This window comes from Neolamprologus brichardi, chromosome 18 (genome assembly GCF_056152115.1).
Source record: "Neolamprologus brichardi isolate AB-2024 chromosome 18, ASM5615211v1, whole genome shotgun sequence".
NCBI classification, from domain to species: Eukaryota; Metazoa; Chordata; class Actinopteri; order Cichliformes; family Cichlidae; genus Neolamprologus; species Neolamprologus brichardi.
This window is the reverse complement of record NC_142121.1, coordinates 10,011,003-10,035,615: the sequence shown is the minus strand read 5'-3', so window position 1 is coordinate 10,035,615 and position 24,613 is coordinate 10,011,003. Positions and strand designations below refer to the sequence as shown.

At 40.6% G+C, this 24,613-nt stretch overlaps 2 protein-coding genes across 7 annotated transcripts in view; one reads left to right on the top strand and one right to left on the bottom strand.

Annotated features, from left to right (window-relative positions):
* Nucleotides 1–24,613, bottom strand: part of pard3ab (par-3 family cell polarity regulator alpha, b) — a 259,593-nt gene that overhangs the window by 206,658 nt on the left and 28,322 nt on the right. For all 6 annotated transcript variants that reach the window (XM_087832646.1, XM_087832647.1, XM_087832651.1 and 3 more), the window contains exon 2: nt 9,929–10,030. In XM_087832646.1, coding sequence (XP_087688772.1) covers nt 9,929–10,030 — 102 coding nt within the window. The remainder of the gene's footprint in view (nt 1–9,928; nt 10,031–24,613) is intronic.
* LOC148097668 (uncharacterized) lies at nt 14,603–15,345 on the top strand. The gene is made up of 2 exons (XM_087832652.1): nt 14,603–14,846; nt 14,966–15,345. Exons 1-2 carry the CDS (start codon nt 14,658–14,660, stop codon nt 15,287–15,289), a joined length of 513 nt encoding a protein of 170 aa, XP_087688778.1. The 5' UTR covers nt 14,603–14,657; the 3' UTR covers nt 15,290–15,345.

Below are 24,613 nucleotides of genomic sequence, written 5' to 3'. Positions count from 1 at the left end.
TTGTTTCCGCCTGACAGTTTTCTATCACAAATTAAGATTAAAAACCTCAAGGTCAACGCAAATTCCTACGAAACCAGGTTTTAGTCAAATGTGTGGTTCACGGATTAACAAAAGTCTTTTCTTTTTGGCAGCTGCTGCCTTTTGTTCAAATCTTTTCAGTCAACGGAGTAATTTATGTGAACTATGTGAACTACATTGCCATCAATTTAACACAAAGTGAGAAAAATCAGAAATACATTGAACAGCAGCAGTCATGCAAAGAATGTTTGAGTATTGGGATTTCTGGGTGAACATCCACACCCCAGAATCATGTCGGTGCCCTGCTAAAACACCTCAGCTCATCACTCTTATTTTAGTTTCATCAGTGTTTAGTTGCCATGCTGAAAGCTCCCTGTGCCAAGTTTAAATGAGCTTGCACTGCTGGTAGGCAGCACTGAACTATTACTGGTACAGGATGCTGAATTAAAGCTGTGCTAAAATGAGATGATACAATTAAGTGAATGCACGAGGTATTTATGCCGGATGTGAACGGATGTGTTAAATATAAATAGAGGTGAAGCACCATTTTTAGCTTCAAAAACAGTGTATATGGTTACAACGGCCAGCGTAAGCTCCGTTTTCTCAGTTTAGAGTTTTCAATCCAATTTCACTTGATCACCATGACGACAGAGAGTGGCGTTTATGTGTAATGAATCTTTAAGAGCTCAGTAATAGTTTATTCCAATGTCAGTCAGTCTACTTTTTAAAGCGACTGGATTTTTTCCTACACTCTTCAGCGTGACATGGATTTATTTCTCCATGTCCATGTACGGTGTTGTCGAACTCAGGCGGTGTTGTCGGTTCTCTGGTCTCTGACCGTATCAGACACAGAGCGAGGCAGGGAAGCGAAGACTCACCGCACTGTTACCACAGAAGGAGATGACAGCCGGCGACGCTTACCTCACTGCTAACCTGCAATTACGCTGAAGGACCCGCAATACAAAAGATGAACGCATAAGACAATGCACAGAGTGCAAATGCACTTAACATGCAGGAAGTCTACACACATATGCATGCACACACAAACACACTTGAGTAATCATTACCCTGGATTCGTGTGGGTGACAGTTACTCAAGGTGAAGTGCTGAGACTGCTTAAGTGTGGGTGAGTAATCATTCCACACAGCGCTGGGAATAATAGACGGGTTATTAGGGGCATAGGAGGTATAGAAGAATCTTATTTAAACTGTTTTTCTGTCCAATCTTACAAATTTATGATCAAGCAATCTGCAATCTGGTGTTAATTATAGAAGAAATTGAGACCATGGTTTTCACACACAACCAATTTTTGCAGCTCGTAGGCAGTGTAACCTTTTTTTAATGATATAATGAGTCAATAATCATGTTCGTAATATAAACATGCACAGTAAGAACGGATGACTTGTAAAGAAAAGAAGACAAGTGATTTTATTTACTTGCTCATATACTGACAGTCCGCATGCACACATTTGACTCCATTCAGCAAAAATATGTTTAAAATGTTGATTTTCACTTCATTATTTAGAGGTAATTCCATCCATCCGTCCTCTTCCGCTTATCCTTGTCAGGGTCGTTGGGGGAGGGGGGCTGGAGCCTATCCCAGCTGTCATAGGGCGAGAGGCAGGGTACAATCTGGACAGGTTCCCAGTCTGTCGCCCTGATTTAGAGGTAATAGGCTATTAAATGTGTGGCATCAATGCCAGCATACTACAACTAATTAAAGCAGGAAGACCTACGAAGAAGTCACAAATTCATCGCAACATCAAACAGTCTAACGCTGATTTTCATCTGGGAAGCACAAAGACAGAACTGTATACCAACCAACACAGTATACCTATGATTTGTACAGACTATATATTATACAGACTAGTTCAAAGACAGTATGAAGAAAAGTTCTACATTTCACTGATACAGGCTTAAAGATTGCATACACTTCCTAAAAAATTCAAATATGGTCAAGAAAACCTAAATTCAGAAATTTGCGCGACCAAGAGTCTCACGAGTTGCTCCCATAAGGCTGTATTCTATGGCGTTATTTTTGTGCCACTATTCTGAGCGCACGTAAAAAAGAAATTGCAGTTGCAAGTGTTGCATTTTGAGGAGAAATTTATTTTGAGCGAAGAAAAGCTAAATTTGAGTGAACAAAATTCATAGCTGCGTGCAAAAAATGTATTTCAGTGTTTGCTATTATCCACACACACACACACACACACACACACACACACTAGCAGCCCCTCTCGCTCAGTTTTTGCCTTTGCGCGCCCTCTCAACGTGTCGCTCGCCCTCTCAACGTGTCGCTCGCCCTCTCAACGTGTCGCTCGCCCTCTCAACATTTCTGCCCGTGCGCACTCAACTCTTTCTGTACACCGTTATATTTGTGCCACAAAACCAGCCAATCACAGACTTGGATGCAAAAATATCTGATTGACTGTTTTGGTCTCCAATCAGCTCGAAATGACGAAATGCAATATCCCAGAATCCATTTCGTCCAAAACTCAAACGAGGCAGTGGCGGAGGAACACAGAGTTCTGGGTCACAAAATAAACTTAAGATATTTTCATGCGAGAATGGTGCTGTGTAAACTTCTAATATCTGCTCGATTTATCAAGACATCACATATTTGCATAAGTGCTCTAACGTTTTCTTCGCTCAAAATAAATTTCTCCTCAAAATGCAACACTTGCACCTGCAAACCTTTTTTTACGTGCGCTCAGAATAGTGGCACAAAAATAACGCCATAGTATTCATCTGTCGGGTAAGTGAAGCCACTGTCTGCAGAGCACAAGAGGTGGGCTGTTTGAAACATGACCAGGCACAGCAGCGGAAACACACCTCCGAAGTTTAAACAGCTCTAACATTTGCAACATTTCTTCTGTTTAAACAAGTACGTCTGCTACGGCTATTAAACGCGCTCCAAACAACGAGCTTAAACGGTTTACAAAGAGGGAGAGAGTAAGTGCTTGTTAAGACAAACACGCTAAACTCCGCACTGATGCCAAGCCAAGTGGATGTCATCAATCTAGCAAGTACGCGTAAATTAATTTCATAAAAGCTTCGTGTTGCTTCACACGGACCGACAAGGCGAGGTTGGGCACGACTGTTTTGACAAGACTCCAAAATAGGTAATCTGATCGATGTTAATATCACATTCATCAGAGTGAAGAATCTGACTCTGATCTTTCTGGAGTCATAACGTAATTATGAAGGAACCATAAATCAGATTTCATCATAACGTCAGCAGAGAACATAAATGCTGGTTCTCCATCGTGCCTGAGCATGTGGGCTTGTGTTTGGTATTTGATCTATATGTAGCGCCAAATCACTGCAACAGTCGCTCCAAGGTGCTTTATATTGTAAGGTAAAGACCCCGCAATAATGCAATCACAGATATAATGCATGCAGTTATGTACTGGACCTTTAGCTGCATTATTTGCACATCAGACTTCAGTAAGGAGCAGGCAGGTTAAAGAGCAACTAACATGCGTATGACTGCGCCAGACACTGGCGCCTCTGTCCGGTGACGTCGAGTTGAGTTCAGGGCTGTTGTGCACGTGTTACAATGGCTCAATATACAGTCTGTATTATACTAAATGTACATGTTTGTATGTACTGGCCAGTATAAAATCATTTTTAATTATTCTGAATATTAATTCTGACATCTGCCAGCAAAAAACGGTCACTCAAACTCTTTTTGTGTGTCTACTTGCCTCAACACAAATGCAAAAAAAACATTTTGACACTTACACGCAACTGAAAATAGTTAAGATACTATATTAACTTCCATATATTCATGCATAGCATTTCTAGAGTTGATTGCTCTTTCTGTGTCCACCCCCTCGACTCATGCAGGAAGACTTGCTCAAAAAAATTCTGTGTCACCCATCTGATTCTGGTATAAAGTTGTCATCTTGTTCTCATTAGGAGGCTAGAAAGAGGGAAGAGAGAAAGGGAGGCGGAAGAGAAGGAGGGGGGCTAGCCTGGAATAAATGAGGTCACCACTAACACTCCCTGAGGAGGATCACTGAGGCCTGGAGGAGGGGCCCGGTCGGCTGTAGTTTGGTAAAAGTGAAACGTGTTTTAGCAGTCCAAAACAAGACAACCTCTCTGTTTGTTGGGGGAATATTTATATTATATAGTCATATCATATTCTGCATCCTGCACTTTTAGTTTTCCACGAGTTCTTAGAGGGCTTTCTCTAGAACTAGAAGTGAACAGAAGCTTATGCATTTTCAGTTTACAGCAGCAGCTCCAGGAGTTTGAAAAACAGGATAAAAGTCATAAACAGCACACGCACAGCTGTAGAAGTACACAGTGCCTTCTACAACCAGAGCTTTTTTCAGTGCTGCTGCTGACTGGCATGAAACTGACAATTGTTGAATTATTAAAGAAAACTCACTTGCAACCGACAGAATGTATTTCAGTATGTAAGATGCTATTTTTGTTACTTTTTAACCACCACATAGATGACAGGTCATCTGATACATATATCTCAACCAACTGTTGTTGGAACAGCTCCACACAGGCAGTGGTCCAAACCAAAATCTGCCTCGCAGCAGCACTATCCATGGTATCCATCTCCCTATATGGTTTTAAAAAAACAACTTTCTTTTCCATGCTCAGGTGGCTCAGATCGGCAGTATCTGTCTAAGGTTCAATTCAGAATCTGGACAAAAATCCTCCCCAAACAACAAGGCAATGAGATTATAATGTGAGAAATACATAATCAGTTTTACTGAAAATATTTTACTACACCCTTCAATTCCCAAGCGCTCCTCTCTCTTTCCAATATGACCCGTTTCCTATCTGAGGGGAAAAAAAATCTCCATACTCAGCATCAGTCAGCATCTGCCTTTAAGAGGCCTCAGAGGGGATCAGTTTCACAGCACTTCCCCATCCTAGTGCATGCACTTAGAAAAATCAATACCAACCACAGACACAACAAATACAAAGACTTTAGATCGATACGTGTAAACGCTTCTTTTTGATTTAAATAGGTGGCAGCCTTGTTTTCAAGCTATATTTATTATCATATCTTCCACCAATGGGATCATTTCTTAAATATTTAGTTCTTGCACGAAAGCTATTAAATATATTTTTAATAGTGTCAAGATTAAAATCTTACATTATGCACACAAAAAAAGCTTCAAAGAAAGTAACACTAAGTAATTTAGTAGCAAGCCCTGCAAAGGCATGAATGACAGTCAGCACACTTGCTCACAAGGATCATATTGCTCCGATTCCACACATGCACGCGTGCGCACACACAGGCGCACACACAGGCGCGCGCATCACCAACTGTGAGTGGTAGCCTGCTCGTCTGTTGATATTCTGTGACAGGATAAACAGAAGACTGATGGAGTGGTTTTAAGAAACTCCTCTGGGTTTATTTAACCCAGCGGCCCCTCCTGTCTGTGTCTATTCGTCTCCTACACGGGAAGACGCTTCTATATTCAGCTCAGACTAAGATATCCCCTGGATCAAAATCAAAAACATGCATGAGGCAAACTCAAGCCAGAACTAGTATACAAGGAACATCACTCGGTCTTTCTGTTCAGTGTATCGTATTAATCAAAACATAACAAAACGTACAAAAACACTCAAACTTTTCCAAGTTAAACACCGATGCAATGAAGACGCTGTGTAAATTTAACATGTTTGAAGAAGGCACAGATGTCTGCACACACACACCCCGACACACGGAGCTAAATATTCAGTGCGCCTGTCACAGAGCCAGACACCATGCTGACCGGGACCAGACGTGTCAGCGATGGAGTGAAGGCAAGCGCAGCTGTGCGGCACACCCTGACACCACACACGCTCAGAGGAATGTGGTGCTGGCACCGCCCAGGTGCCGTCACTTAGGGTTGTGACATCGCTGCAGGAGTTTGCGTAGGGACAAGCCTGTCATCGGACTCCTGGGGTACGTCGGTGGGTGCGCGTCAGAAGAGAGCAAAGAGAACTGGATGACAGAAGGTAGCAAAGATATCCGAGTGTTCGCATATGAAGGTCCACTGTCCACAGGCAGGATGGGGAGCTTTAATCTAGCATATTTTCGTTGGGCTCCTGGAAAAAACAAACAAACAATGCAAGCACGAGGGGAAGATATAAGGTGGGTAATGCTGGGTAGTGTTGTGCTGCCAAGACTGCACGTGTGTGTTGCAGTGCAGAAGAGTGTGTGCATGTCTTAGGTAACTATTAATGTACTGCCCCTGGACTTTAGACAACACAATAAAGATTGGTGAGGATGATCAAAGTATTTTTACGTTGCAGGCCAAACCTTAGCACGTACACTGTGTCTGCAGGTTACTACTGTACAGCTGTACTTATCTATTGTAAAGTAGCAGAAAAATGTCCACCTTTATGTAATCCAATCAAAGCAAGACGCTTCATGATCTCCATTAGTAACAATGTACAGTGTTGGCTCGCTCGCGTGAAAAATAGAAGTCATACATTTTTTAATATATATATTTTTTTAAGACTCCATTATTATTCCAGTTTTGCTTCACCTATCATGCTTCCACCACACATTAACTACCACACCTCCATATAGCTAATAAACATGAACATGAAGGGGAGACAGGGAAGAGGGAGCCACAGCACAAGACTAGAAAGAGAGAGCAAGAGAGAGATTTGGTCTATTTAATAATTAGCTCATTCACTTGCAATTAATATTGTTCCTTGACTGAGTAATTTAAATACATTAAGCACATATAGTACAGTAATGCTGTACTGAGAACAGGGAGGCTGCAGACAGTATAATAAAACCTGGGCCATCACAGCACTCCGTCCAGCACCTGTTTGACCCGCTGCCCTCTGGTAGACGCCTCAGGTCAATCAGGTCCCGCACCTCCAGCCTCACTAACAGCTCCTTGCCCTGGGCCTAACCCTAACCCCACCCCAGCCCACTCACTGCACCACTGAGCCATGATCCGAGTAACCCACCTCACTCGGGTCACTCACACATGGACTCTAGTCAGACTTTTCTTTGCACTACTTCCAAGCACTTTGCAACTTGTTCCCTAATGTGTGCCCTTCTCTTATTTTTCTATGCATCCCTCTTGATTATATACTATAATATATATATATATATATATATATATATACACTATATATATACTATATTTTCCCCTGCTTGCTACTTATTCTTTTTGTCTACTGTTTATATTTTATTCTGGCACTGTTGGTGTGGAGCACCCACAATTTCATTGCACATGTACAATGACAATTAAGGGTTATTCTGTTCTATTCTAGTGAATGACCCAAGTAATACCATTCAAACCATGCAGCCAATCAAACAGGTATCTTCTATGACCACAAGCAATGACTACTAACTGAATTATGAACTATAAAGAGAGTCAGCAGCCAAAGTAGATTCTTAGTTATTGATGTTGTTACAGTTCATAGAAAATATGGTATGAAGGGGGGAAAGGAAGGAAGTCTGATGAAAGAAGGAAAAGATGGCATCTGAAAAAATATTCCCTCTGTGTGAGTTCAAACTGCCACTTTTTTCTGGCAACGATGATACTGACTGTACGGTGTTAAATACACACTTTATACTTAAAGGTGCTTCCACAGATACAGACACAAACACTCGGTAAAGTATTAAACTGTGTTGTATATACTTGTATTCCCCAGATGAGCACTACACGCAGCCCGTTTCATTCCAGTGTAAGCTAATAAAAGTGTCCTTGTGTGATGGGCCAGACATTCCTTCCAGTCTTTAAAAAGCTCCTGTGCAATGGCAGAGATGAGTCACAGCTGCCAGGAGACCACCAGTCATGTTCAGTGGGACACACAGAGTCACTCACACTCATACATGTTTAATGTCCCTACGTTTCCCCTCTTTTCTCGCGCTAAGTGTATGTGAATGTGGATCAGTGTAAAAGCACATCAGACTCTTCCTGTTGGAGTGTTAAATCTACACAAATCCACAGTTTTCAAAAACTAAAAACAATGGGAGAATATTTAAAACTACTGATGACTAATTTAAATTTGAAAGTAAAAATATTAAGGTTCACTGACATCGCTGGTACTTGAGAGCTGGTTGTGGTGCTGTTTCACATCCTTATAAGGGATATTCCTTTTGGTATGAGCGCCACTTGATAAAGCCACATTATAAACATAAACAATTTATATTAAAAAAAATTTGTAGCGTCTGTATTAGCTGTGTAACATTATCACTTTTATTTGTCATCATCATAAATAATTACACAAAAGGAAGAGCATCTCTTCAAGCGCTCACTGGGCTAATACAGAAAGGATAACATCTCGTTACAATGTCACGTTCTGCTGTTTAATGTTCTGCTACACTACATTAAACGGGTGCTTCTGCTCTTATGGCTGATGCCTGTAAACGTTCAAACTTTGTAGAAAAGCAAAACATCCACCCGCAAAGGATTTTGTGTCATAGCGGTGAGAGTGATGCAGATGTGTGTCAGCGAGGCTGACAGGTTGTCATGTATGAAATGTACGCACACTCTTCGGTGCGAAACGCCTGCAGGGACCAATGAGAGCCGAGCATAAAAGACAGAGGGATGTGAAAAGATGAGCATGATGACAGCTCGTTGTGAGGGTGCACACGTAAACACATGAACTCACAAACGTGCAGATAAACACTGAGGCATGGGGGCTTGTAAACAAAGGTTGAAAGGGTTGCATGAGAGAGTGTGCGCCGCAGAAAGCACAAAGACTCCTTTGAGCCACTGACTGTAGAGCAGATGTGAGAAGTTAAGTAGATCCTGTGCACCTGAAATCTCAATTCTTACTTTAACTTTAGCTGGAGTTTTCGTGTTTGGGCCTCCAAAGTTCTACCAAATGTTACAAGTTCTAAAACTGTTAGCACCTTTGGAAAAATCAGCTCTTCATCTTTGAAAATACAATCAGTAGTTTTTATCTATGTGCAGAAGTCTGTTTCCAGTGGAATACCTCACAGAGACTCTCGATATATTTTCAGATTACTGGCTAAATGAACCGCTTAGAAATAATACCTGGCATTGATTGGCTGAAAACAAATGAGTGCAGCAAATAGAAGTGGGAGATCCAAACATCGATACCAATCCTGGTATTGGTACTGGATCAATACTGGCTCAAAAGGATTGATACTTTCTATCCTTTAAGTTTAGTATGTAGGCCACTGAATTGTGCAATTATCATCATTTTTTAAATTGAAAATGTACTTAAAATGTTCACTATAAAAATGCTGAGTTGAGTTGAGTGTCGCATCTATTTTTCTATAGCCTAGAGCACATTTAAACGACAGAAGTCGACCCAAAGTGCTTCACAGACGGGCAGATTTACATTCCAGGTCTCCAAAAAACTATATAAGAAGTGGAAGGGGGTTTTGTTGCATTAACTAATTATTGTAGAAAGTCAAAATCACAGTGATTTAGTAGCCGTTAAAATGTATTCAGATTTTGCAAGTCGACGATCAAACTCATAAATCATGACACACTCTCCCAAAATTGTCGCACACCACCAGTGGCTGAGACGCTGCTCATGAATAACAGCAGTAAAAAAAAATGTTTCAGTTATCTGTACAAATATCTTTTGTTTTGGACCAACTTTTTTGTCTTTCATTGTTCTTTTTTGGGATTATTAACCATAACACTCCAAGAAAACAACTGAATATTTACATTCCTGACCTCAGAAAGTCGTGGTTCAGGAGCTCTACAGTAAAGCACACTGCTCGATCTGTTTAACTTAGATTTACCAAGAGATAGGCGAGGCCATGTAAATATATGGGGAGTGTTTAACTGATTAAAGAGATGGTTGATGACGGCATTAATGAAAATCCAGGAACCGATAAGAGGCGCTTTGGTGCACAACAAATTCTCTTATCTGTCTGGTCAGTGAGCACTTCCTGTGCCTTGGAAAACAGAAAAAAAAATCTTCATGAACAGACATTACTCACCCTGTCTTTGTCATCAGCCACATCGCAAAGCACATCATCCAGGTCGAGGATTCCCCCATCACCGTGCTCCAACCGGTGAACCTGCAGCCAGTAGCTGGCATCCTGCAGAACAAGGAAGCAACAAGATCAAAATCAACAGTCGTTTTAAAATGACCCGACACATGAAAAAGTGTGGCAGCAATTGTAAGAAGATGCATATATTCCAAATGACCTTCAAGACCCATTTTATATTTTAAATGCAAAGAAATGAGTGCACACAACCTTAAAGCATAAACATCGTGAGAACTGAAAAGTAGACATGACTGAAAATCCCTCGAAATCTCTTTGGAGCTTACACGAGTCCACCAGCGGACACGCCAAACACTTTGACATGCCACTCATCTCATCATTGTTGGCTCTTTAAAGCAAGACTATCACAGTCATCGAGACCTGCGAGGAATGCCACCCACCATTACCATATAATCAAGTTCAATTACGTGTCAAAGTTTCTGACGTGAAAAGCACACGCAAAGGTCACGCTTGATTGAAATAAGTGGGAATAAAGGCAAGGGTTAAGAAAAGAGAGGTGAAAGAAAAAGACACTGTACAATTACAGAAAAATGTAGCTTTACAATAACAATATAAGGCAGGGATAAAAGGTAGAGTATTACTGCCATCACGCAGTTCTAAATAGGAAATCCAACTCCCAGATGATTGTAAATCCCCCTCCCTGGGTCTTGACATGCAAAAACATGTGCACATGTAACTTGCTCCAAGCTAAAAGGGAGAACGAGTCGAGTGCACATGCATGGAAGTGCCCAGTGTCCTGGCATCATTTGACGAAGCATTAACTTTTGAAGTGACTGTTTGGCTTCGTCCCACACACACAGCAGCCTTGAGGGTTACAGCCTCATTACCCACTTATACAGTTCCACTCCACTGCAACACACGCAGCTCACTGCAAAAGGGCACCAGACGCACGTCTGATGTGTTTACCTGGCAAACTAATACTACATGACAGGCCTGCCTTGGAGAAGGAAACAGATTTTTTGGGGGGAAATAAAAATGCAACTACACAGCAATGATAGTTTTGATAGTCTGAGTCTAAATGCAGTCAGTGAAAACACGACAATTCAAACAGCTGCATTAGTATTTTCCATGTGTTGCTCTTTTTTAGCTTCTCTTTAACTCACCCACTCGCTGCTGTGACAGATGTCACAGTTTATTACAGCCAGTGTCACTTTGTGCAACCCCAGACACAAAGACCCTGTGGATTCTAAATGATGGATCTCAGACACAAACACATAAAACATTTAATGTCAGTGATTTTATAAAGGAAAAAATGAAAAAGAAGTTTGGCCAGACCAAACTTTAGTAGTGATTGAACCGTAATCATTAACAGTGAACCATCCTAAAGCATCACTGTCACAGAAACACTTGTTTAAAAATAAACGGAGACCTCAAACACAACGTGTGTTTGTAACAAAATGAAACTCGAAGTTTATTAGGAACACTCCGCTGTACGCGGCTATAAATAAAAGATGGAAGTTCTGGAAATCAAAGCTAAGCTGTAAAACTTATCTGACACAGAAAAGCAGTAGCCAGCACTCACCAGAACTACATCTGCAAACAAGCCAATGCAAACAAATTACTGTAGGTTTCTGTGTGTGCTCAAGAACTTTTTTTTTTTTTAATTTATCGCTGCCTGTTATAACTGAAAGCATTCAGTCCAAAGTATTCATCTGAAACAGAGCCAGCACGTCCAACTTTTGTGTTTGTTGTGGGAAAGAAAGCCACAAACCACTGCCTTTAAGCCAGTTCAGCCAAAACACATTTTACTGTTTTGTTTTGAATCAACTGGGGCGTCTCCCCAAAAACCATAAAATCTAAACACTTTGTTAATCATAAACAATAAATCAATGAGCGAGCGTTCAAGAATGGCTTAAAAAGCCAGGATTTTACCTACTTTACAAAAACTGTTACGTCAATTTGAGAATGACCCCGATAACCCATCAGCTTATTAGAAAATTTATATACAATGTATCTAATGCACTTTAAGATAATAAGGATACAGATTTAAAAAGTAATACTAATCCAGCCTGCTCTTTAGTTGAGGCTTTAAGAAGATAGTCACACATAATAAGTGCACATAGCAGCACAGTCTATTTAAAGTCCCCTATAGTATGTCAGTGTGGGGACAGACCAGGGTTGGGCACAAAGAGACTTTAAAACTGATGTGTGTGTTTGTGTGTCGTTCTGTGGTGCCAAGTTCATCGCGCAAAAATAGCTCACAGCAAAATGTCACAGTGCCAGACTTAAGACAAGGGACTAAGTCACATAGTAAACAATGTTTCAACATAACAGCTCTCTGATGTGGGTATTACAACTTTCTGTGCACATCATCCCTCAAACTGTCTCGACTTTCGGAGAGAGAAAAACAAAACAAAACATTACAAACAAGTTAATGTGGCATCTTCTTCCTCACTCGAGTTTGATCCCTCTGGGCCTCATTGAGATTCTCACGACATTATTCTGCTGAAGCTCTCTGCTAAAGAAAGGAGGAGCGATCTAAACTATTGGAGCCCTCAACAGTCCAACAGCAGACTTGAAAGGAGGCCAAGGCAAACACGTTGGCAGCAGGGGAAGCCCATCACTACGTTTTAGCGAGACAATGCCGAGTCGTGAGCACCAAGATCTCCCTAACACCGTGAAAAGGAATGTCTGGAAGTGCCAGTGTCCACAGTTGAGAAGTATTCAAATGGTATTACACAGTCCTGAGTGTACTGACATGTGACAAAGACGCTGTATGCAAAGTTGTGGAGGCAGACTAACTCAATGTATTTCGCAAGATACTCTACAATATGTTACAATTTTTAACTATAAAGGGAAAAAAAGCCTGGAAAAATGCTGAATCGTTTAATAAGATATATATATATATTTTTTTAACATTTGATCTCTTACAGCATAAATAAAGCAGCCTGTTTAACAGGAAGCCATCAAAATGATGTGAAATATAAGCCTTAAAAAAATCAAATTCAATAACAAATCTTTCAAGGTCTTACACGATACTATTTTCACACAGTCCCAATAACACATTTATATGACATAAATTGCATCACATGTAGCAGCCTTGGAATTTGTCCAGAACAAGAAATGTGTGAGGAGAAAGTGACATTTGCATGTAAGGACAAGAAAAAGAAAAAACTATGTTTTAATACTTTCAGTGCACAACTTCTCATGACATAGTGGCACAGCGTGTTAAACAAGAATAACAATAAGGTGAATAATACATGCAAATAAGGGCTGTGTTTTTACTTGATGGTAGTTATTTTAATTTTGAAAACATTAATGAAACTATCAGGTAGGGCTGGGCGATACGGCCTAAAATTCATATCGCGATATAATTTGAAGCATGTGCAGTAACGATATATATCACAATATATTCTTTTCTTCTGTATAACGTATTTTCCACACTTAAAATCCTTTAATTTTCTCATAAATCGAGAGTGGGCCTTATGTATGAATTCTGGTTGTGCTTACTGACCTCGAACAGATTTTGGCGTGCAGAAATCTGTTAAAAAATGTTTTAGTACAACTTTGGTAAGCCGCACTGCTTGATGGATTATCAGAGCATTACGGCTGCTGTAGTGAGGACCTTCGCGGAGTAATCTGGGTCCAAAACTTTATCTGCTTCAGGTCCAAAAGTCAAACAAAGACAGAGTTAAAAACGGTCTAAATTCTTTCCTCTTTAATAAAATGATCAGCGTTGCTGCTTTATCGGGTGTAACAATTAAGTTTTACATCCATGCATCCATGAAAACAGAATCTAATAAATTTAACGGAGTTAGAAGTTAACAGGAAGTTAGCTCGCTAGTTTCCACCTAAACATGACACACCATGTTCTGACTGAGAGATTTTTGAAACTAATTAAAACGTACAGCTCTGCTACCACTTCCAACATAAATGCAGACAGAAAACTAAACAGCAGTGGCGTTTGCAAGGTTACTGAAGTTGGACTACCTGGTATATAATGTTGTGCTACGTGATTGCTAGCGACACAGCTATGTTAGCATAACATTAGCACAGTGAAGCTGGAGGATGAACGCCAACTTTGTTCCACTCGATAAAGGTTAACGTGAGGGATTCTGGTGGTCAGGGACAAATGCAATCGCATAGCAGGATGCTATACACGGGGCAAACTTCAGTCAGGAGAACAACTGAGATCATTCATCCACAATACAAGGTTAGTTATTAATATACTGCAACAACATGGGAATAGAGCAGCTGCGAGAGAATTCGACATTAATGAATCAATGTTACGGAAGTGGAGGAAGCGCAGTTTTTGGGTGCTTCTTCTCTTTGCTATGACTGTCGCCCGCCATAATTTGCAGACGATAATGATTTTAGCCGCTGCGATGCTTTCGACCAAAACAGGCGCAGCTTGATGACATCATCAACATGCGCTATCGCGATATAGTCAAAATCTCTATCGTTGGCCAAATTTATATCGTTTCTATCGTATATCGTTTATATCGCCCACCCCTACTATCAGGACAAGCTTTTTTTGTTTGTTTGTTTAAATGAGGAAACTGTATTCCTGAGCTGAAGTAACAGCAGCAGTCCAGAACTCTACAGTACTTTTCAAATCAAAGCATCTAACTGTTGTCCAGCATACAAAACAATACGTGGATTTATCGTGGCAACACTCATTCTGATCACAGCAGTGTGCTGTACGAGACTTTGCACCACAATGTCTCTGGAAGACCTCAGCGTATACTTAGAATCGGACGAGAGTGACAACGAGGCCAAAAAACTCTGGAGTTACGGTGAATCTGACGACAACGGCAGCGAGGTGAATTACGGGGATCTTGTTTGCCTGCATGACAATCTGGTGAACTTTGAAAACATCTACTTAAACAACGCAGTTATAGACATGGAGGTAAGGTTATTTTAGGTGATTAAATAGTGTTATAGCTGAAACATTGAATATCTTTGTATTTTATGCCACAATAAATGATAAATGATGATGGCGGCAGAAATGATTTCTTTATTTTTTAGCACTACTTGGTGAGTGAGGGTGGACAAAGCTTTGAAAATGACAGCAGAGAGTCTCCAATCGCTCTGATTCAAGACTATATGGAAAGCGCTGAAGAGCTGTTCCCCAGCAGTTCCTCCTCATCGCCTTCTGTTGTACCACCTGAAGCCGCGGCAAGCCCAGACACAGATGACTCGGTGAACTCTGCTGTGAGGTTGCTTCAAGATTTAGAAGATTTTATCCAGGTGTTTCAAAACATGATCGCCTCATTCTCCTCCACTTCATCAGACTCAAGTGAGTCGGATTTACAGGGGACCAACTGGGATGACATAGACACCTCGGAATGAAAATCTAGAGCGCCAACCTCGATGGTGTGAGCAATTATCCAATAAACAAGTGCATCACAGTCTTCATGCTAATTATTTTATTTCTGTAGGAATTAAAAACCCCAAAATGAGCCAATGACACTCAGATTTTAACAAACTCAGTCCAGATTTAACCAGAAAAGAGTTTTTAGAGCTTTTTTTATTTGATGGTAATGGTTTTAATTTTGAAGAAATTAATAAAACTATCTGGACAAAATTAAAGCCATAGAGTTTTTGTTGTTTAAATTTTGGCTAAAGAGGGTTTTTTTCCCACCTTTTTTTTAAATAAGCCAAATAAATGCATGACGAAATCCAATATTTAAAAGTTATTCGACTTTACAGCTCCGATGGTCAACTGGATTTAAAGGGATATTCTGTATGATTTAAAAGAAATGTATTTTTGAGAAAAACAAAAACAGTTAAAGAGAAGAAAAGTGTTCTTCTGATTAAAACATTAAATAATTAAAAAAAACACTTGTGAAAAATGTGTTCAAACTCCAAGAGAAGACTAACCTGAAATAAAGAAAGGGAACACCAAGACGTACGACAACATTGTGCATCTCCAGTTAAAAAGCTGGTTTGGTTACATTATGTGTTCACAGTTCTCACACAGAAAACAATCTATGCTGTTAGGTTAGAAGCTTTAGCACAGATTATAGGGGTGGGGGAAAAAAATCGATACTGTGTAGCATGGTGATATTTTGTTTGCTAATAATGTATGGATACAGGGACAGCAGAAATCGATATTTTGTTACAAAAAGGTTTTGTGCTCTGACTTCAGAGCATGTTGATCCTTTTTCTGAGCAAGAATCCTGACATTCCTTCACTGTCCAAATGTGTTTAACTTGTTTTTGGCAGCAATAAACATGACAGTTTACTTATTTTAATTTAAGACATGTTTTATTTTAATTAAGTTTAAAACTTTTTTATTTAATGTAAAATTATATTTTGTTTTAATTTACTTTCAAATTCTTCAGTTGCTGAATGGGCTGCATAGTTTTCATAAATTGCATAGTTCAGAATAGCTATAATTGTACCAGATGGTTGATTCAGTTAAGTTGGACTAGACTGTAATACAAGAGCAAGAGCTTGGTTCGCATTGCCGGCAATAAGTCGGACTCGTTCCCGGTGGGTGATGGGCTCTGCCAGGGCTGCCCTTTGTCACCGGTTCTGTTCATAATTTTTATGGACAGGATTTCTAGGCGCAGCCAAGTGGCGGAGGGCTTTCGCTTTGGTGGCCTCAGAATCTCATCTCTGATCTTTGCGGATGATGTGGTTCTGTTGGCTTCATCGGGTGAGGGCCTCCAGCTCGCACTGGAGCGATTCGCAGCCGAGTGTGAAGCAGCGGGAATGAGGATCAGCACCTCCAAATCTGAGGCCATGGTTCTCAGCCGGAAAAGGGTGGAGTGCCCACTCCGGGTCGGGGATGAGTTCCTGCCCCAAGTGGAGGAGTTCAAGTATCTCGGGGTCTTGTTCGCGAGTGATGGGAGAAGGGAGCCGGAGATCGACAGACAGATTGGGGCTGCAGCTGCAGTAATGCAGACGCTGCACCGGTCCGTCGTGGTGAAGAGGGAGCTGAGTGTAAAAGCGAAGCTCTCAATTTACCGGTCGATCTACGTCCCTACCCTCACCTATGGTCACGAGCTGTGGGTAATGACCGAAAGAACGAGATCGCGGATACAAGCGGCGGAAATGAGCTTCCTCCGAAGGGTGGCTGGCCTCTCCCTTAGAGATAGGGTGAGAAGTTCGGCCATCCGGGAGGGGCTCAGAGTAGAGCCGCTGCTGCTCCACATCGAAAGGAGCCAGCTGAGGTGGTTTGGGCATCTGACAAGGATGCCCCCTGGGCGCCTCCTGGGTGAGGTGTTCCAGGCATGTCCCACCGGGAGGAGGCCCCGGGGCAGACCGAGGACACGCTGGAGAGATTATATCTCTCGGCTGGCCTGGGAACGCCTTGGTGTTCCCCCGGACGAGCTGGAGGAGGTGGCTGGGGAGAGGGAGGTCTGGGCCTCTTTGCTTAGGCTGCTGCCCCCGCGACCCGGCCCCGGATAAAGCGGATGAAGATGGATGGATAGACTGTAATACAAACTGTTCAGTTTGTCAACAATAAAACTGACTGAAATGAGAGAAAGACTGAGTGCGAGACTTTATTAGATAAAATGAATATTGATAAAGTTTACCTTTATGTACAGAATCTGAATATCGCAAAATATTTTTAAAAAAAATTGCAATAATATCATCTCGTGCGTTAAGTATTGTGATAATATCGTATTGTGGGATGTATGGTGATTCCCACCTCTAACAGATTACCTGGTATTCAGGCATTTGTGACATTGGCACTGTTTACTATAGTTAGAAAAAACTCACTGTGTCACTTTAAAAGCTTTAAAAAGGATGATGTTGGGAATCCATATAAAGTCAATCCAAAGACATGTGCAGATACCAACTTGTCTTCAGTGGCACAGATTACATGTACCTACAACATTTTTAAACTTGTGAAACTGAACTGTGTTCACCTCGGGGCTGAATGAAACCAATTCTCAAATGTTCACTCTCTATCAATCATCCCTTTGTTGCACAGATCATAAAGAGGTTTTTTGGGGGGGTGAATTTTGAGCCAAAGACACTCCTGTGTGCCTTAAAGAAACGCAGCATTGTTCTGCCAGATCCAGCCTTCTGCTACAGTGTGTCAGAGCTTGTAGACACTCTGTGTTCTTGCCAAAGGTTTGGGTTTTGTTATGATCTCTTGCAGTGGTTATGCATTACTGTGCCACAAAAGAGACATGACAAACTGTAGGTCATGTTCCCACCTACTCCTGTATTTGCTGCTCTTCGTCTTACTGTAAATGAGGTCTCTTTTTTGTTTTTTTAAACTCCCTTTTCAGCCCTCCTTGCTCTTTATTCTGTCTTTTGTCAAACATTTCAGTCATTTTTTAACGTATTTTTTAAATCTTTGTTTTAATAAAAGTAACAGATTGCTGCCTTATGCTTTACACGAATTAAAATGTGTTTATTATTTCAGAAGACGCCTGCAGTGTTCCCCTTTACTGGCAATCCTCTACACATCTCACAAAGCCTACGGTGATGGATCAGTGCAGATCCAAAAGCATTTGTTGTGTCAACTTTAATTTGCAAGTTGAGTGTGACACCGTTTTGTACTCTCCAGAGAGCTTCCCCGTCACTAAAAAATGCATTTTGCTGCAGTCTTCTCTCCACCTCCCTTTTAATTTAGGAAGATGGGGCAGAGGAAAGAGCTGTGAAGCACAGAAGATCTGAAAGAATATTTAAGAGCATGTAGATTCTAAACACAGGCCAGATGGAGACCTGGGGAGGAAGTCACTTAAAGGAAATGAGATGGTGGAAGCTCCCAAAAATCAAGACAACGTGACACTCATCTTATGGTGAGGGCAAACACATGCTTTATCCTCACAGCAGGCTCCACTAATGAACAGTGGATTAAGAGCACACAGTGGGGTTTTTGTCACTTAAGTGGTGCATGAATGTGTGCACGCTCAACTCACTGTAGTTTCCCTGACCTTGGCATTTCACAACAGCCAATAAACCTCACTTTATCGGTTCACCCAGTTTAACTTTCTGTATACAGTATTTTCCTTTTAATAACAAAAGGACTCTGATTCATGCATGTAGCTTGCAAAAGTCAGAGATCTCTTTCCCTGCAATTGAATTAGTGTCTGCAATTGAAAGCTAGATTTTTCATCCATACTTTTGGATTTTTCCAGATTGTTCCAAACCAAAAATTACAGGATTCAAACCTTTTGTGAACCACAAACCGTAACAAGCAGTTAACACTGGTCCAACAACTAGAAGTGGTCTTGATTACTAGTGTAACATGTCTCAACGCAGACTCTGTAACCGAGGGGTGTCAAACTGACAGACACAGTGGGCCAAAATTCAAAGCTGGAACAAAGTCACGGGCTAACGTTAATATTTATTGAAATATATTTATTCCTCCAGATAGAAGAATGAATCTTTTCTTATGGACTCAAACACGTTTTGCTGAAAAACTGAATATGGAACAAGCAAAGCTTAATACTAAACAATATATATCTTAGCTGTATAATACCAGTAGGCCAGCTCTAATAGTAATTTGGTATGGCTTCGCGGGCCAAATGTAATTAGGCTGGCCAGAGTTTGACACCTATGCTGTAACCTATTCCAGAACCATATCAGAAAATGTTTTTAAAATAAAACTTAATGCAAAAACTTTATAAAACAAGAAAAAACTTGAGAAAAACAGTATTGAGAAAGAATAAGCAGGAGAGTACACTGACTGTATAATGAGTATATTGCCTGAACTTGCTCCCAGTAACACAAATTGCATAGTATTTCTATACAAGCAACACACTTTTCCATTATTTTTTTCTATTATTCAAAAGGCAGAAGGGCAACATATAAAATAATAGAATAATAGCCAATATAGGTTAAATATCATGAAACACAAGGGAGTTCTTCCTCCCCAATGTCCCCAAATGGTTGCTCAAAGATCATGATCAGATCAATGGTGCTCCTGTTCTAATAGGGTCATGTTTTGTTTCATTTGTTTTTTCCCCTTGGAATATAAACCTTCGTATGATGACACTTGCTGTGAACGCAAAACTGAATTAAACTGAATTGAGCTGAATTTGAAGAATTGCATGGAAATAAACTGGAGTGTACAATCAGGGGATGGATATGTGGCAGGACAAAGCTCCGCCTCCTTTACGTTTGAATATATATTTGCACTCATGTTGGTACAAGACGTGATGAGGTAACCTTGCTGTGATATGTGAAAAGGAGCTAAGTAATAATCTGTTTTCTTTTTACTGCTCAAGGATGGACTGTTGTAGTAATAAGCAGCTCAGGCTGACAGTAAAAATATAAAGCGGGTTACTGCTGGAAGCACACGCTTATTTTTCCAGGAAAACCCTCCCTGGATAAATAAAAGTTTCCTCAAGACTGTACAGAACATCTTTATAAGAGCTGGGATTTTAAAACCTTAAAAAAAACATGCTTACAACAATGTGAGTGATGACTTTCTCCCTTTTTTAAAAAGGAGAAAAGGTCACCTTTTTAGACATTATCACCCATCTCAATCTTGCAGACAAACAATGTGAGTGCTCTGTTCATGACGACTGACAAAATCCCCTTTCAATCACATCTGTTGTTCGGATGTGTACACAGCCACGGTAGGGCAGCACACTGTACGTTTCCTGGATTGTAGGGTCAAAGTAAGGCTGGCGTAAGGTACAAAAGACCCTTTCATTCAAGCACAATGACATCAGTGAGAAGAGAAACAGGAATTGGAAAAAGCCACTAAAGTGCTCCGCGATGTGTGTAAAACCGCAGACAGACGTGTGCACAAACGCCCACCGATACGCGTGTGCGAGTGTAAGAACTGTGTGTAATCTAATAATACATTTTATTAGCTGTCAGTTTGATGTCGAGTACACTTTGGGTTCGATTTGAACGAGTGCCCTGCTGGGCTCCACTCAAGTGAACACCAACACTAACATTATTAACTTTACCAGTGCACTTGGACCATGCTTATCATTTCAAAGCCTCACTCGTGCTTTCATATTAATCTTTTAACCCCAGAGTTGTGAGTGTTGCCATTGGCTTTTCTTTCTCATTGTTTGGGGGTCCCAAAGACCAACCCACTACCCATGTCAAAATAATAAGAGCCATTTTTCTCCTTTCTTTTGTTCTTACCATCCAATAAAACCCATTATGTGTTGTAATAAGATGTTTTCCACAAACTAGGCTTGTTCATTTGATAATTCAGCACTTCTTCCCCAAATTTTTTGCAAGATACATGTCTTAGGGAGTTGCATGATATATGTAAATACATGTCCTCAAGGTTTTCAGAAAGCTTTGATGACATCACTCTGACTCGTTCTGTCCTCTTCAAGCTCCAACCATTCCTTCTGCTTTATGTGTCAAGACTCAACGCTCAGCATGTAGTAACAGACTAACTAACTGTGGTCTTCACATATAAATATTCATTCTGAATGGAAAGAGGTGCAGATAATGAAAAGGTTAGGTTCTTCTCTGTGCACTCGCTCACTTCCTGAATCAGAATCACTTCATTATGACCTTGATGACAAATGCCACAGTTTACCAGTAAATTTATTTAAATAAAACCTGAACATCACTTCCTATAATTAGACACACCAGAGGTCAACTACAGCAATGTCTTGAATTATGTTTCTTATCCATTATACCCTGTGTCAAAGTCACTCCTGGGGCACCAACACCATCACTCTTTGTCTTTCCATTCAAATCCACTAATGTTAAAGTCTTTGTCTCAGAAACTGAAACGTAGGGATAATAAACTGAGAAAAGGCAGAAAACTCAGGCGCTCCAATGGTGCTGAGCCATACACAGAACAATGTTGCCATTCAAAGAAACACTCATATCTGATCAAAACAGGCAACCACTTGACAGCATAACGTATTACTCTCCAAAAATAGGCAAAATTACACCGTCTGGGAGCAAACATTAAAACTAGGCAGGTAGGATTAATCAGCAGACTTCATCCAGCACATAAAGCTTTAAAAGAAACTAAACAAAGGCATCTTTATTACAGCATGTGTGAACCACTGCTCCGAGTCGTGCAAGAAGAGAGCTATCCATCTTATAAATTACTTATCTGATTAACAGAGGGGGTAAAAAGATACCTGTGCAAAACTGCAAAAGAGGATTTCACATGCAATCCAAAGAGAAAGACGCAGGAGATTTACGCCTGTAGCCTAATTAATTTAATGAATCATGAACAATCATTAAGCAGCCTGCATCTTTTAATTCCTCACATGCAGCAAAATCCAAAGCAGCCTGAGAGGAAAGACGAGTAAATGGAAATTGTGGCTCATGGGAGCCACAAAATCAGAGAAATGTGAAGTTCACTGCAAGTGGCTGCAAATCCCACTCAAATTTTTGGAGTAAAAATTATTTGTTTATTTTAATCTTTTTCAAAAATAACAGAAATCAAGCAGTGGAAAAGTGTGCAGTCAAATCCATGAAATTAAAACGTGGTTTTTGTCATGTATTTGACAAATCACAAGTTACTTGTAGTATATAAGGTGCAAAATGGGGGGAAAACGCTGTAAACTAAGACATACACACACATACTTGAGTTCAGTTGACTACAGCATTGTAGGCAAAGCAGACTTCAGGCCTTCATTATGATCAATTGAATGCATTGTCTTCGAGCTCATCGCTATAATGACCTTCACACTGGTTGCACGTTAACAAGATAAGGCCAAAAAATAAATGAAAAATCAATGGAACCACAGGGAATGCTGGGAGCAAAGGTTTTCACGTTAAACTCGAGTGAAAGGAGATAACGTGCAAAAGAATTTGATAATCTCGAAGTACCAACAATTTTAAAACGACAACAGCTGTTTAGTTCGGTTATATTGTCTGAACTTTTAAAACATGCACTTTGAGCTGCTCTCGAGAACCAAACTAAGAGGCAGAAGTGCATCTGGTTTAAGCCTTTTCCATGATGCTTCCAGAAAGTCAGGAAAACCGCACATGCTCCTTAATGATATGGGTGTAGAACAACCATCTACGGTTGCAGTGTCGCTTTCTTGTACGATGTTGAGGCGAGGATTCGTCTTCCAATAGAATTTATTGATCTGATTAATTAGTCAGGTCTGCCTGAGTGAAGCTGCATGACACTTGATGCAAGTGATGCAAGTGAGGCTGGCACAGCTGCACTGAAATCCAATAAGCAACTTGTGGTTGCTAATGAACTTGACACGCTTTCAGTTTTTCCTGGCTCAGCGTAGGCCTTGGGGGTAGGGTGGGGGTGGAGGGTAAATACTCACGTAAGCACAGTAATGGCAGTGAGCATGTGCTGCCTCCATAAACCCCAAACTATTGCTGTGTCCCAATTCGGGGTATGCACGCTTGAAGTACGCACACTACGCGTACTACGTACGGTGCGTACTATAAGTACGAGAAGTGCGGAAGTGAGAGGCTTGTGAAATGGGACGGTATATGCTTCGTCGCGCTGTTCAGGTTGCCTAGCAACCATGATACTAACCGCGAGACACGCAACATACAGCTTTGTTTGACGGAAATGAAGGAGAAAATTGTTTTGTTGGTTAATCATTTTTGTCATGACATCACTTTGATTAGTTGAGTATCTGAGGCTGAGACCACAGGACTGTAAAACATGATTCAAGGGCTTCATTTCTTTTCACTGACTGTCAGCTTGTTGTGTTTGTGGATATATGACTGACTTTAATTATCCATAAAATCATCAGATTCTCTGTAAGATTAAGGTCGACTATATGTATATTTAGAAGTAGAGGCTTTAAAACCAAGTTAATGCTGAAAGTACAAACATCACTAGTGTCACATAACTTTGCCGACATGTGGCCAACAGCAATGTTTTAATGTTCTTCATTATTAAACATTCGCACATGAATAAGTGACGTCATATTCAGTACTTACTTTTGACAGTTCACTTTTCGGCCGCTCCCTTCTGCCGTATTTTGCGGCAAAATTATCCACACCCACCGCCGTGCTATGAATTGTGGGATATATGGGACCACGAAGCGTGCACCGGACCACGCTTGATATTTGGGGAAATCGACGGCGCATTTGGAGTATGCATTTGAAGTACACTTCGAATTGGGACAGCCGTCGTCGCGTGGCGGTGACGTAACCGCACTTAAAATGCGTACTTCAAGCGTGCATACCCCGAATTGGGACACAGCATATGTCTTTGGGTGGTGAGAAACTTTTTTTTTCTTTTTTAAATTTCTTAAAATTCACCGCTGTTTACTTTGTGTGCACCTTCAAGTGTTGCTATAAAGTTGCATCATCGCCACGAGACACATAAAAGAATTTCTCATCAGCAGCGTCAAGGTGATTCAGATGAGATCCCTGAAATTCAAGAAATGCCTCACTGGGGGAAAAAAGCAGTAATCTGTCATTGGTATTTACACTGATGGCCATGGTTGAGTTCTTAAAAAAGAAAAATGTCCCAGGCTGAAATATTTCGGCTATGTTTACTTTAATCCCAACAGCCCTCAAATAAAGTCATTTTCCTAAACTAAAGTCTATTTTAAAGTTTGAATACACACAAGTCAGCAGCACAGAAGGTTTCAGGAAAACAAGCCAATAAATCTCAATTTCATCAGGTTTTTTTTTTTCCTGTCGTGTCAACAAATTTGCCAACGTTATACAAAAACGGCCTTAATATAGGTTCATTTTCTCACTACCAATAGCTGCTTATATTAACATTGCTCTTACTCTTTCAGAGAGGGTCAAATATTTCACTATTCAACAACACTAACT

Coding starts and splice junctions, on each gene's coding strand:
- LOC148097668 (XM_087832652.1), top strand. CDS start 14,658: ATGTCTCTGGAAGACCTCAGCGTATACTTAGAATCGGACGAGAGTGAC. Junction 14,847..14,965: donor ACGCAGTTATAGACATGGAG/GTAAGGTTATTT, acceptor TTTATTTTTTAG/CACTACTTGGTGAGTGAGGG.